Genomic DNA, 16222 nt, shown 5'->3' with positions numbered 1-16222 from the left:
TAATATCATTATAAAAAAACTACCCAGAAGAGAGTGGGTGACACTACCGGTCAAGAACTGAAGTGGGGAAGACCGGGCAGAACGTGTTAATGTTAAAGTTGCGACTTTTCGACGGACAGTCATTGTACGTGCGGACACCGATGCCCTTTGATTGCTATGGCGGACACCCAGTGCAGTCCAGAGAACACATTCTTTTGGAATGTCACTTTGGGACCGACGTTCACTGACATTGACTTAAGAACGTGCAGCCCAGAGGCCATGAAATGGATCCGGCACTGGTGTGAAACGATAGGAGGATGATCATTATTAAGATATAAATGGAAACATAGCCATATGAACAGCTGTGCTGTAATGGTCAGGACTTCTGATTTGTACTGCTATTTACGTAATATTATATATCATCGTCGTCATCTTCCTCCTCGTCATCCTCCTCCTCCTCCTCCTCCTCCTCCTCATCATCATCATCATCATCATCATCATCATCACCATCGTTATCATCATCGTCATCATTATCATCACAACCCCCACATCAAAACTGCCATCATTTTGAACATCCCTTCCATCCAAACATCAACATTAACAAGCACTCACAATCGAATGTATTATAATCATTATCACCATCACCACCACCACCACCATCATCATCATCATCATCATCATCATCATCATCATCATCATCATCATCATCATCATCATCATTATTGCCACCACCACGATCACAACCACCAACAACAATTTATCTACTGTATAAATTAAACCCCATGTCCCTTCATCATCAAAGTCAATAGCTTTAATAATACTCACAATTGACGAAATCGTCGGTCATTTTCCCGAACACCAACATCATCAATGGCCAGGCGGCCCCGTGGGCCAGAGCGGCCAAGCTGCCCAACACGATGAGGACAAGCTCAATGGTAGAGGCGAATGAAAACTGGGGAAATAAATATTTACAAAAAATAATATTTGTATAAAACATAATGGAAAATAGAAATATGACCCACGGCATCGATTTGGTATTAAGTCGCGGTGAACCAGATTCCGTTTATTGAATGAATGTTTTTAAAGGTTAAGATTATAGAATTGCAGACTTAAATAGATTGAGAAACTAAATTCATTCTTGTGAAGAATATAAATATTAACAATGGAGTAATGGTATGTGTGGTCAGACAATTAATCTGGAGGTCTGAGGTTCGATTCCAAGTAGAGGCAGGCTGATTATTGGAGACGATTGTTTGCTTGTATTTCTTTATGATTTGTCTGATACTGATTCATTTACACCTTTCCAGATTATTTTCTTTTTATCTTACACCAGTGTCTGCTCCAATGGGTAGCGCAAAGTTGAGTCATTGGAAGAGGCGCTTTAGTCACCGTTTCCTCAGCAGCATTTGTGTGGTCTGGTGGTATGACACTCGCCTTCGGGTCGGAAGGTCCTGGGTTCGAGTCCCGAGCTGTGCATAGTTTAGTCCTTGGAAAATACTCTTTACTCACATTCTCTCATTCAGGTGTAAAATGAGTAACTGACCGTTAAAAGCGTTGTCTCTGTCCGAATTTTTTTTTTAAATATCACATTACAGGCGTCATGTCTCATCCTACACGTTAAATCTTGCTGTGACTTGGGACCCAGTTGAGCACGTTGAGTGCATGTTGCGCTCTATAAAAACTCATGCATATTCAGGTGTAACCATAACCTGTAGCACCATTGTCTCTGTCTAGAAAATATAATCCAATACCGTCTTACAGGCGTCATGTCTCGTCCTTAATGTTAAGTGTTGATGTTGGCATGGTAAAATGCTTATAATATCATAATTAGTAGATAGAGAATCGCACTTTTCATGACCTCTTTGTCCACCTAGTGTGGTAGCTTTGTCTGTTAGATGAAGTTCTTAGCATTAAACTAGGGTCCTTACCAAAGGATAATATGCAATTGTAGCTGTCCGTTGACACTATTAATGATCAAATCTATAATCAACACTTACCATTTCAGCGAATGTTGCGGGCTTTGCTTTGGCATCTTTTGTAGCAACTCTGGTTTTTAAAAAAATAAAGCAAAGTTTGTTATTTTTATTAAATAAAAAAATTAACACAACCCGTATACCCCTACTACTGACTTCTTTTATCCACTTATTAGCAATGTGGCGTAGCAGATAACACACCCTTTAAACAACACGAACTTATCAAGTTCAAACCTGTTAGATCAGGTTTTATTGCCCGTGTTTATTTTTCAATGTTCTTTTTTTCCTGTGCTATAAAAGATGGTTGTTTCTCTTGCTTCTGATCTGGCAAAAATGTGGTGAATTGCAAGGGGAATCTGTCACTTCGGACATCACCTTTCCCTCTTCTCCCTATTTCCATGCATCCTAGATAACAAGACAATTCTTCTACATTGTGCTCTCTTTTTCAGCTCTAACAAAGGATGAAAACGTACAGCAACAGTGAGCAATGCATATTGGACAAAATTTCTTTTGGTTAAAACCCTGCCCGTCCTGAGCAGTGAACATCGGGTAAAATTAGCTTTGTGATCTACTGGTATAACACTCGCTTTCGGACTGAAAGGTCTGGATTCGAGTCCCGATCTGAGCTCTTTATTCACATTCTCTCACCCTACTGAAAATGAGTACATGGTCGTTAACAGCATTGTCTCTCTGTCGGAAAATTTGTAATATCGCCTAACAGGCGTCTTGTCTTGTCCTATAATGTTAAGCATAGATGTTGGGTAGGGCCCTTTTGTAAAGCGCTTTGATTACGATTAATGGATATTGCGCTATATAAATGCTCACTTTAAAACAATTCTATTGGTAGACCTTCAAGTCGTGAGAGGTCAATATTTGGTAAAGAGTCTTTCTGTTATCTCTACCAGTTGTGAACAGTGAAATTTCGTTTGGTCAGCCCTACCAGTCGTGGTTGGGTAGAATGTCTTTCTGAGTATAGATAGTATGCGCTAGGCTAAGAAGTTCACAACATTGCCATCCGAAGTATAACGAAGTATAATGGACCAACAATCAAAACTATGTGTAACCTTGAACGTTTATAATCTGGTTAATACAGTTAAGTGAAAATTACTCCTTTTAAACGCGGATGGCAGAAAGCAATAACAAAGACCTGAGAGATGGTTTACAAGGAAAAAGTAAATTTATCATCCTAAACTAACATATCGCTAAGCTGTTTCCGTCTATATGAAGATTATAACCATTTTAGGGACAAAATCAAGCACATAATATTGTCATTCTAGGACTATTATATTATGGTTATCATATCATTGATATTTTTTTAAAAATCCCTTTGGGTGCAATAAAGTATCATTATTATTATTATTATTATTATCATTATTATTATTATTATTATTATTATTATTATTATTATCATTATCATAATTAATATACACACACACATACACACACACACACATATATATATATATATATATATATATATTATATATATATATTATATACATATATAATATTTTTTCAATTTTGAAAAGTGCCAAAAGTCTTCCGAGAACGTGGACACAGCACGGAGGTAGAGGGCTAGAATTGAAAGTGTTGAATAGAATGAAACTCTCTTTAAAAGTACACGGACCCAAAATTTAATTGTTTTCGTTCAACCTGTACTTCTCTTCAGGTCTGCTTATTGTTGTAATGGATATGCTCTCAAACTTACGCTAAATAGTGCCCATTACAAAGATGTTAAATCAAGCCCATAATTGCGTTCGGTTATCAGACCTGCAAATATAGTGCACGTTGACTTTGACATATTATCATTGGTCACATTTGTTTGACAAAATATAATACCTGTTTGGGTCGTTGAGTCACATATTTTCTATGGGTTGTTTTTTTTTGTTTGTTTGTTTGTTTGTTTTTTTTTGTTTTTTTTGTTTTTTTTTTTTTTTTTTTGTTCTTGCTTTTGTTCCATTTTAGTTTTCTGGAATGAAAACATAATATGCCAATGAGTATATCTGACCAACAAAAGCGTTTTTTCGGTAATTTTGACGGAAAAAATTGTAATGGCGCCTTCTGGGCGTTGTTTATCAACTACATGTAAATTATTGTTACTGCTGATAGTTCTAATATAAAACGTAACCAGTAATAAAATAAGTGTATAAAGATATCGAAATGGAATGCCGTCATAATTCATTCAATGTAAACGTTGTACTTTTTACTTTGTTGTGTGTTTTTAACTCTAAATGTTTTTACACTCAGAGCTGTGATCGAGTGTGCTTTAAGTGTGTAATAGTAGCTATCGATATTTATGTTATGTTAAACAGTCGACCACCTAGCCATGGAATGGCCTTTATCTGAAACTGACAACACAGCTCTGTGTTTGACGCATGTAGTCCCAGAATTTCACATGTCATAGTCGAATGAGATAATACACGGAGATAACAATAATATTGTGTATCGCGATCCCAACCCTATAATTTGCTAAATTGTAGGAGAGATTTAAAACATAGATGGCGAGTTAAACAAATAGAGACCAAAATAAATTTGAAATACCTAGTTTGATGAAGGCGAATTGTATTCAAATTAATATTGGTTTGTGTTTTTATGTTTGTTTGTTTATTAATAGCACTATACCAGAGCCTGTGATGTTTTAAAGTCTTATAAGAGTCGAGAAAAAGAAAAGCAGGACAGTCAATCAAGAATTCAGGGTCCAAGACCTTAAACAGGGGCAACACCTATCTGCTATGTATGATCTGTCTGAGAATATGATGTGAACGTCCCGCCAAATTACAGACAAATGATCCACCGCCATGCCAAAAAGTTTATGATTTTATATTTACATAAACCTTTAACACTGCAGAAGAAATTATTTACTTTATAAGATATCTTTCTAGTTCCCTTTCGGTAATATCCTATCAAAGGCCTGGCTAAAAAGAAACTGTCCAGACAAAGGGGAAAGCAACAAAAGATATACGGATATGTATATAAAGGACAGAAATTTACAATGTACATGTTATGCTGTCACTTGGGTAAGCTCCAGTCAAGTAGAAGAAGAAATAAATTCCACATCAGGATTTGGTCCATTGACAAAATCGTTCAGAACAAATGGAGAATATCCCAGAGTATGTAAACAACGACAAGAATATAATCAAGTTGTTTTTTTTCTAATTTATTTATTTGTTTATTTATTTATACATTTATTTATTTATACATTTATTTATTTATACATGTATTTATTTATATTTATTTATTTATTATTTTAAATATTTATTTATTTATTTATTTAAGGTCAATATAATAAGGCAGATAAGTACTATTCTCAGACACAGACCCTATTCCGGTTCTAAGAGAAATACGAGGTCAAGATAAACTCGATTGCAGATCAGTCAATCAGTCTTCGATGCCTTCATTGCCTTTTTCTAGAGTAGATCAAGATCCCATCGTAAGAGTGTGTTTTCAACAGTAATCAGAATATCTGATATAGTTAAATCAGAACATTTGCAGAACAAAATTACCTCTCGAACAAACGTCACTGTCCCACAAACTATTGAAGAGCTGAATCACAACTCTAGTTCATGGCATGGGCCCTAATCTAATGGTTTTTTAAAATGCTTGCCCTGATGTCTGATATGGTTTTATTGTTGTTATGATTTCCTGGCAGTTTTAATTAGTCGCCATTCCTACGCTAGCGGCAGTTAAACATATTCTCATAAATCTGCGAGGCCACATGAAATCCCGTTGACCACTTTGGAATCTGAGATTTATGGCTTCCAGTCGTACCCGTATACAAACCACACTTCAGACGCTTTGGATCCGTTTTTGGGGAAGGTTGCCCACCCTCAATTTTCTCGAATGGATAACATAGGTGATTCTTGAGAACATCTTGTGATCGTGGATAGTTTCTAGAAGAATTGAGAGAGAGAGAGAGAGAGAGAGAGAGAGAGAGAGAAGAGAGAGAGAGAGAGAGAGAGAGAGAGAGCAAAATCCTCATCAAAGTTGAAAAAATCATTGATTAAAGTAATAAAGGTTATGGCATAGCAAAGATAATACACATATATTATATCTAAAATTGAGAGAGGCTTACGGTTCTTCATTGGCTTGATCATTCAGGTCGATTTCATGGAATCTATCTGGATCGGCTTTATTGTATTTGACGTTTTGGACACCGTCCACGGCACCGTTAGAGACGCCGTTTGTTGCACCGTTCGTATCCATCTTTTTAATCGAAACTCCATTCGTATTAATAACCTCCTTGTCCTCATTAGGTACATAACCCAGACTATACGAATGGGGCATTGTCGAATTATATGTCAGTGTCACAAACCACAACACTAGTGGTGATTAGTATGGTTTTGTTTTGTAGATGTTTTCTCTTTTTGTTATCTTTCTTTAATAATGGAAATAATCAAGAGTATAACTACGAGTATAACTTATAATTCGTTGACATACTCTGAGAGAAATGACCACACGTATTAAACATTTTGACCATAAAACTCGTCCTGCAAACATCGATTGAGTAAAATGATTCTCATTTTATCAAAATTCTCAAATTTGACATGGGACTTTAAAAAAACAATTGAGAGTTTTTATATATTGCAATATCCACTCGAAGTCTCAAAGCGCTTTACAAGGGGTCCCAGGCCAACAGCAACACTTAAATGTAGGACGAGACATGACGTCTGTTAGGCGATATTACATTTTCCGGACAGAACAACTCATTTTACACATGAGTACAGTGGGAGAATCTGATTAAGGAGCCTTTTCCAAGGACTCAACTATGCGCCCATAGAGGCTCGAACCCAGGACCTTCCGTCATATAACAAGACCACATAGCCGCACATGTTTTTGCTAAAGTGAGGGTCACTTAAATCGATCAATATTTGAAGGACGAATTTTCTGGACAAGATTTTTGATCTGTTTTTTTTTTCAGAGTACGGCCGATCTGTGATCCCGTGCATAAACCCGAAAAGCCACCCTTTCTTCAAAAATGATTTACTGTTACAAATATATAACTGTATATCAAGTCATATTTTCTTCAATACTTAGTTTGAATATTTATTATAAAAGAAATTTGTTGCATTTCCTATGAACACACTTATATTTTTTTTATTTCGCCAGAAAACTGGGGACCTCGCGAGGTCCCAGGTTTAAGAGTTTTTTTTTTTGTCAAGATGAGGGTCATTTCAACCGATCGATATTTGAAGGACGATTTTTTTCTGGCCAAATTTTCAAATACGTGTCTTTCCAGAATACGGCAGTAAACTGGTTAAATTCAATTTTCAGTCATAGATTTAAAACACTTCAGAATACCAATTTGAGGTGATGGGTCACATTATGATTGGATAGGACTAAGGGCAAAGGCCTTGTGGTTGATCGTCAACAGAAAGTTTATTGAAACAATTATACGTTCCGAATGTGTGTACGCGAATCACTCTATTTAGAATGTAAAGAAGAGACTCATAGCAACTTGTTCTAAACTATCGGAACAATGGCGGACGCCAATATCTCAATCACCGCCGTTATGAAATACTTCTCTGAAGAGCATAAAAGGGTATCCAAAGGAGAACATTATAAAGCTGATCATGTTTTGTACATTCTGATAACATGACATGTGAAAAAGTTCTAGCCAGCATGAAGAATAAAAAGTACCGATTTTATTTGTTTAGAACCAAGCTGCTGGTTACTGGGCGGACGTGACAAAAAACTATTGAATCCTATTACACGTTTTCTTGAAAGAAAACTTTTTTGTGTGACTTTAAGGATGGTCTTGTTATTGATTAAGATAACTTTCTGATAATGGACTAGGCAGGAAAGTGGACGACTGACCATAATATATTATTGGAACAATGAGAAGGGACATGGTATCAGATAAGAGCAGCTCTGTTACACAGAACAGAGATGAAGGGATATATATATATATATATATATATATATATATATATATATATATATATATATATATATATATATATCCCTTCATCTCTGTTCGACGACGACGACGTTTTATATATGTGTATATGACGATGATGGTGATGATGACGAAAAAAAATAGAAATAAAAAAGTACAATATATCTAGTGCTTCAGAACTAGAAAATTAGCTTTGCAACAAATAAATGTTTCTACCTGATGATGATAAAGATTAAAAGTGTCCTAATGAAAAGGAGATAAGAAGATGCAGAAAATGAGGGATACACACACACTAAAACACATACACACACACACACACACACAGAGAGAGAGAGAGAGAGAGAAAGAGAGAGAGAAAGAGAGAGAGAGAGAGAGAGAGAGAGAGAGAGAGAGAGTGAGAGATTGGAGCGATTCTCTATTGAATGATACAGTTTGACGTAGTAATACATAAAAGCTTGTCACTTATAGATGGGGGAAACAGGAATTTTATATGAAATTGTCAAAATCCTTGCACTACATCCATCTAACTTCAAGATGAATTCATGGCTTTGAAATGTTCATTTAAAATATGCCATTTATTGAACATTTCATTGTTTTCTAATCAACGGAGTTAAGTCCGCATCGATTATTATCTAATGAATTGAGAATGCCATTTACAACTAAGATTTGTTTTTTAATCAAAATCTTATCAAATATATCACATTTCAAGGACAATAATGTATCTTTAAGTACGCACATTTATCTATCCATCTACTATGAATGACTTGCTTTTGATAATGATGCAATTTCATTTACGCGTTATTGATAACAATGTGATATTGAATTTAAGCTTCAATTTAATAAACAAAAACAGATAATGTGGACGTTTCGGGTTTCACTTTATCCACAAAAAAACGACGAATGAAACACTACAGACGAATGAAATATTGTTTGGGAATAATGAGAACCTTAACAACGCCATTCTCACAAGTTTAATTCGTCTGTAGTGTTTCATTCATCGTGTTTGTTGTTAATAAAGCGAAAACCCGAAACGTCCACATGATGTGTTTTCATTCATTAAATTGAAGCTTACATTTAGTTTCACATTGGTTTTTTTTTTTTCGCTTCAAGCAGCAACATTTACTTTACTTAACGCATTATTGACACATACGGTTAAAAAAAAAAAAAAACAAAAAAAAAAACAAACCCAAACCCACAAAACTACACCACTCTAATCCACAGATGGAATTAATAGAGTCCATCCACCGGTGTTGCTGTATCAAATTACAAACGTAATCTCCTTAGAAACCTCATACTATATTGTATATTATCGAAGACGACGAAGTCCAAGTTAGATGGACGATGATGATGATGATGATTATGTCTGACTGACCACTCATTGACCACACCGACACACTCCTTCATCGAGGCTCGTTCAAATGAGGTCATGTGCCATTCGTCAATCATTAACCAGTTAACTGCCGAACTCTGGAAAACGCGTATTTACACATTTGGCCAGAAAAATCGTTCTTCAAATATTGATCGATTTAAATGACCCTCACCTTGAGAAAAACTCTCAAACCTGGGATTTCGCGAAGTCTTTAATAAAGTACCAGGTTTGAGAGTTTTTACCAAGATGAGGGTCATTTAAATATATCGATATTTGAAGGACGAGTTTTCTGGCCAGATTTTTAATTACGTGTTTTTCTAGAGTACGTCAATTAACTGGTTTGTAAGATAATAGACCGACATTGTCAATCTGGTATTACACCGCGATGGTTAACACGTCGAAAACTGAATCCAATTCAAAACTGATCAGAGATTTACGAAGTTAAAAGTTATATCAGTTTGTAACCCATCGTCTCATTCTGGTAACATGCCGAGGTGAACCAGATGCAGATGAAACGATTATGCTTATCCTTCAAAACAAAGTATGTGGAGATAACCCACATTTCATATTTCTAACCATTTCTAGCCACTGAGGTATCCAGTCATATAATTTGGCTATCTGTCACCGTGATGTTTTTATTCCCAATTTTCATCTGACACTTCTCCGCCATACCCTTTATTTCTAATCATTACCGACATAAGTACTCGCTCCACACTTTTTATAACTTTAAAAACCATATCTGGATTCAAATTTTAGCATCTTGTTCACCAAGTCATAACACCGGTTTGATACGATGGGTCACGTTTAAATATATGAAGAAGGGTATGTGAAACAATACCAAGCAAGAAAGAAAAATACAAAAAAGAAACCATTCTAAAAATCAGTCTTCCTAGTCCAGTCGATGAAACTGATTTTTGGGATGATTTCTTTCTTTCTTTGTCTGGCGCTGTTTCATATACACGTTTTTAGATCTTTATCTTACACCAGTTCCTGCTCCCTAATGTCTGAATACACGGATCACGTTTAACATACCACATCCATCGTCAATAAAGTAAATGGATTTAACATAAATTTCATATTTCAAATTAAAATCAATTCTACATCTAGTCCATACTGAAATTACTACAGGATTGAGCCTGTGGGGTCAGCGTGTACTTATTTACAGGTCTGATAACCCAAGTTGTTATGGGCTCATTGTTGTAACGAAAATACGCTCAAACCAACGCAATTTATCATCCATTACAACAATGTTAAAACGAGCCCAAAATAGCGTTATATTTCTATTATCAGACCTGCAAATATGTGGACGTCGTTTGGGTCACATATAATTTGTTTATCATATATTTATAATATCAAACTAACACATCCGACTGTGCTGTATGAATGTGGGCAACTAACCAGAGCTATGACAGAATTTGTTACTTGTACTACTACTACTAAACATGGAGATGAATCAGTGCGAACCAACTGATAACAAACCGTTGACGGACAGAAAGCGTTATATGCACATTGGAAATCGTGACATCTTACTTACTACTCGAACATGAGTCAGACATTCATAACTTTCAAATAGAGATCTCCGTACACTCATTTTTTCTGGAATTAATTTTACAAAAATCTCCAAAAACTAAGTTTTTATTAAATTGTTATGGGAATTTTTTTTTAATTATCTGCGTTAAAGTGATTACAAATGACCGTAGTAAATTATGGTAATGATGAAATTATTGTGGATATTACAAAATTAGTAACAGAATCATTACAATATTATCGTTCAGGGCCAAATGTGAATTGCCAAGTGCAAATAATGAAAAGGTTTTTTTGTTTTTAAAAAAAATTCCATTCTATAGCTCCTCTAACTAGTGGTACTAAAAAGGAAGGGAAAAAAAACATGAGTTCCAGTCATTGGCCTGCATCTCAATGAGATATTCAAAGATCTGCTTTTTGCGCGCATAACTGCAATTTATATATCTAGATATTTGTAGTCAAAAAGTTGTGGCTCTGCAATTATTTTTTTCTTTCTTTTCCTTTAAAATTATATCTCAAAAAGGACCAGGAAATAAACTGAGCAATCTTAATCCAGAACAAAGGCAGAGAGCAACTTGGAAAGGGAAAACAAATATTGGGGATAAAAGACGTAGCAAGTCACCACTTTGCCCACTACCATAATAAGAGGTCAGAAGACCCCGCCCAGAGATCGAGGAAACAAAAACCTTACTGGGAGTAGTTTGATTTCCAGTGGGGATCGGTGCTAAGATGGATGAGAAATAAAGGCATGAGGAGGAGAATAATGAGAGTAAGATGGCAACAAACATGTAAGTAATGAGAGGATTCTGGAATATGATTCAACAGTCGTAACGTCACTTCCCTTGTAATGACCCATAGTAACCTAGTGTTCTAAACTATCGGAACAATGGCGGACGCCCTTATGAACAACTTCTCCGACGAACATAAAAGTGTATCTAGAGGAAAAAAAAACAACATTATAAATCTGATCATAATTTGACTTTTATACATTCCGATCACATACCATGTGAAAATGTTCTGGCCAGCATGAAGAATAAAAAGTACCGATTTTCTTTGTTTAGAACCAAGCTGATGTTGCTGGGCGGACGTGACACCATACTATTGAATCCTATTGGCGGAGGACAAAGAAAATTAGTGTGGTGGTGAGAAGAAAAAGATGGAATTGGATTGACTAGTTTTTTGAGGAGAGGGAAAGAGAAAGTTTCTACAGTGACATTGGGATGGACTCCAGGGGGAGGGGGGGGGGGGAAGAGAGAGAAAGGAAGACCTAAGACCACGTGGTGAAGGATTGTGGGAAAGCAGATGAATGACATCAGGTTGTACTTCTGGCAGAGGGCCAGGACCGTAACCAAGTACCTAACGAAATGGAAGGAAAATGTCGTGGCATTCAGCGCCTCCTGGCACTGAGAGATTTGAGGCTAGGTAGGATCGAATGGGTGACAATGGACACAAAAAATTAATCCTAGTGTTGTTTCCTTTGGTAAATCACCTCAAACTTAGTTCTCCACTCGCATCAGGTGTGAATGAATAGGCTGTGATCCATCTGTACATAATATTTGCAGGTCTGATAACCGAATACAATTATAGGCTTGACTTAACATTGTTGTAATGGACAATATTTTGTGATGGTTTGAGAGTATTTTCGATATAACAGTGAGCTCATAACAATGTGGGTTATCAAAGCTGCTAATAATATTTATCGCTATGGCCAGCTATTCATTCACCTGTGGAGTCGTGTGGAGCAATGTGCTTAAAAAGGCCGAGAACATAGTTATGTGAAAATTGTCACCTATCCGGTCACCAACCACACTAAACATCGCTTGAAAACTTAACTCGCAGCCTGTAATATAACTGTAATATAATGAAAATGACATGCTTGTAACATTTGTAGAAAAAAAACTAAATTGGCGTCTGCGGGTTATCGCGGGCCACTGAGGTCACCTGAAGAAGAAGATAAGCGCAACCAATACCGCAGCCAAGGGCCTTGTAAGGGCTGGAAAGGTCAGAATACCATTCTTGATTTTTACCATAAATGGTCATCATTGACAGTTGATGTAATAATAATAATAATAATAATAATAATAATAATAATAATAATAATAATAATAATAATAATAATAATAATAATAATAATAATATAATAATAATAATAATAATAATAATAATAATAATAATAATAATAATAATAATATAATAATAATAATAAAGTAGTAGTAGTAGTAGAAGTAGTCGTAGTAGTAGTAGTAGTAGTAGTAGTATAGTAGTAGTAGTAGTAGTAGTAGTAGTAGTAGTAGTAGTAGTAGTAGTAGTAGTAGTAGTAGTAGTTGTAGTAGTAGTAGTAGTAGTAGTAGTAGTAGTAGTAGTAGTAGTAGTAGTAGTAGTAGTAGTAGTAAAAGAAGAAGCAGAAGCAGAAGAAGACGAAGAAGAAGAAGAAGAAGAAGAAGAAGAAGAAGAAGAAGAAGAAGAAGAAGAAGAAGAAGAAGAAGAAGAAGAAGAAGAAGAAGAAAAGAAGAAGAAGCATGAGGAGGAGGAAGAGGAGGAGGTGGATGAGGAGGAGGAGGAGGAGGAGGAAACAGTTTAACGCATAAAACAAAATGAATGCGAAATCATGTAATACATAACATTATTCAAACTAAAACATAATACATCTATGCCTATTTGTGACTCAACGCTACAAATCGGTATTGAATCTGGACAAACCGGTATAATGTCGGATTGGCCCAGATGACGAGAAATGAATGATAGAAAATATTAGATTTTATTTACTAATCGTTTTGGAAATTACCGATTTTCACCTTCCTCTATAAAGCATATAAAAGTAAGAACTTGTTTCTCATATTATTGACAGTAAAAGCCTTTTTAGCATCTAAACCATCCCGGCAAATACCTTTTTGACGCAGTAAGTCACAAATGACATGGAATGTGAAGTGTTAGTCTTCATCACACAAAAAAAAACCAACAAACAACAAACAATCCTCCTCCCCCCCCCCCCCCCCCCCCCCCAATAAACTAAGTTTATAGTTCTCAAGAATATATATATCTATCAAGATGATCGAAGTCTCACATTTTTGTTTTTAATTTTAATTCTCTAGCATTTGAATCACCCCGATATAATACCGTTTTGGTATGACAGGTCACATTATGTAGGTTTCGGTACGGTGACATGCAGTGGTCATAACATTCATTATTTTACACATAGAAATAAAACTTGAATTTTGGCACGATAGGATACACTACGGAAATAATTGAATTTCATTGGTCGAATGTGATCACGTGGCAACATAATAATAATAATAATAATAATAATAATAATAATAACAATAATAATAATAATAATAATAATAATAATAATAATAATAATAATAATAATAATAATAATAATAATAATAATAATAATAATAATAATAATAATAATAATAATAATAATAATAATAATAATAATAATAATATATTATTATATTCTTTTTCCTTATCCAAGCACAGTTAAGATATTATTTAGAATAGTTCACAATAAACACAACACAAATCTAGAAAAATGGATTCTCTTAAGAATGATAGGTACCTAATTATTCTTGTGACCCATAGCGGCAATCTAGTATGATGTTTGAATGAAATTAGTGAAGAAAAATAAATTTAAAGTTAAATTGATTAAGAAGAAGTAGATGCATATGTATTTGCAGGTTTGATAGCCCATATTGTAATGGGCTCATTGTTGTGATGGAAATGTCATAATATAATAAACTCTCTTCCATAGGCAACATCATAGGAAATGAGATTAGCGGAAGAGTAGCGTCCATTGATTGGACGTCACCCATAGTCTGTGACGTCACCGGCGGAAAAGTTATTAGAGAGAGAACGTCATGTTGGTTGTGCGCATGCGTTTCTCGTCCTCGCCGCGAGGACGAGAGACGCATGCGCACAACCAACATGACGTTCTCTCTCAAAAAACTTTTCCGCCGGTGACGTCACAGACTATGGGTGACGTCCAATCAAGGGACGCTACTCTTCCGCTAATCTCATTCCCTATATTCTCCATTACAGCAATGTTAAAACAAGCCCATAATTGTGTATGGTTATCAGACCTGCAATTATGTGCACATCAGAATGAGGGGATCTCTAATATTTTTGAAGTTAAAGTAAACTAAAACTCACCGTCCTCAGTGAAAAGATTCATTTCATATGTTAAGCTTAACATTGATATTAACCAGTTAATTGAAAACAGTTAACTCTGCTGGAAAACAAGATTAAAAGATTTTATTATTTTAAAAGATTTGTCCAGGAAACTCGTCCTTCTAATATCACTCGGTTTAAATCACCTTCTTCTTGGCAAAAACTCTTAAACCTTGGACTTGGCTTTACCGGTTAAGTATCATCAAATTCACACGAACATAAACCCACTTTGAAGCGATTGGACACCTACATTTAAAATAACACACTTTATCTAATAAATATCAACAGAGCTGTAGCACTTTGTAAAATATTAAGTTAAAAGGACTAAAATAATTATGTAATAACTTCTACTAATGCGGAGCAACGTCTAAAGCCGTGAAGGAATAAGGTAATAAGACCCAACGTTGATCACTCACGCGTTACTGCGAATGCGAGGTAAGCGTGTGAGTACGGTGATGATATCCAACTAATAATAATATAGTATTTAATTCCGTAAGTCTTCCCCGAGATAACATTTCGCGTGTCTCACTGCCGTGAGTAAAGCAATAGTGATAATACACTTCCTAGAGAATGCCCAGTGCTGTGAGTGGAGAGAAATGAGGTCAACCTGTCGCGTTGTTAGTCAAGCGGTTTCTACATCTGAGATAGACATTTATGACGTCACTCAGGTCTTTGTTATTGTTTTTTTTTTTTGCCATCCATGTTTGTGAGTAATTCTCACTAAACTGTCTTAACCAGACTATAGATAGTACGCGCTTGGCCAAGAATCTCACAACATTGCCATCCGGAAATATAGCAGACCAACACACAAAACACCGTGTAACCTTGAACGCTTATAGTCAGTTTAGTTAGAATTACTCATAAACACGGATGTCAAAAAGCAATAACAAAGATCTGAGTGACGTTAACGTCGTTCTATCTATAGATTGTATGCGCTTGGCTAAGAAGCTCACAACATTGCCACCCGGAAGTATAACGGACCAACACACACACAACTCTGTGTAAACATGAACCTTTATAGTCTGGAAGGTACAGTTAGGTGAGAATTACTCATAACGTGGATGGCAAAAAATAATAATAAAGACCCGAGGGATGTCAACTTCATTCTATCTATATCAAAATATTACGCAAGCAATTCCACGAACAGAAAAGAATAACTTTTTGAGGAATAATATTATATTAAAAATAATAAAATTAATCTAACACAGTTTCCTTTGCAGGAAAAAAACAAACAATTTTTATCACTATGTTTTTTACACTAGAGTTTAAAGTAACATTTTGCAAAGAAAATTAGTATTTAAAAAAATAATA

General features: G+C 35.4%; 1 protein-coding gene across 1 annotated transcript in view; it reads right to left on the bottom strand.

Annotated features, from left to right (window-relative positions):
• LOC144970837 (ATP-dependent translocase ABCB1-like) overlaps nucleotides 1–15345 on the bottom strand; it is a 121669-nt gene extending 106324 nt beyond the window's left edge. Inside the window, exons 1-4 of the mRNA XM_078910922.1 lie at nucleotides 15257–15345; nucleotides 6025–6327; nucleotides 1977–2025; nucleotides 805–931 (exon numbers count right to left, since the gene is read on the bottom strand). Of these exons, the coding sequence (XP_078767048.1) occupies nucleotides 805–931; nucleotides 1977–2025; nucleotides 6025–6236 (388 nt within the window). The 5' untranslated portion in view covers nucleotides 6237–6327; nucleotides 15257–15345. The remainder of the gene's footprint in view (nucleotides 1–804; nucleotides 932–1976; nucleotides 2026–6024; nucleotides 6328–15256) is intronic.
• Nucleotides 15346–16222: the final 877 nt, after the last annotated feature.

This window comes from Berghia stephanieae, chromosome 4 (genome assembly GCF_034508935.2).
Source record: "Berghia stephanieae isolate SIO BIC M18660-M18661 chromosome 4, UCSD_Bste_1.3, whole genome shotgun sequence".
NCBI classification, from domain to species: Eukaryota; Metazoa; Mollusca; class Gastropoda; order Nudibranchia; family Aeolidiidae; genus Berghia; species Berghia stephanieae.
This window is presented reverse-complemented; position numbering and strand designations above follow the sequence as displayed.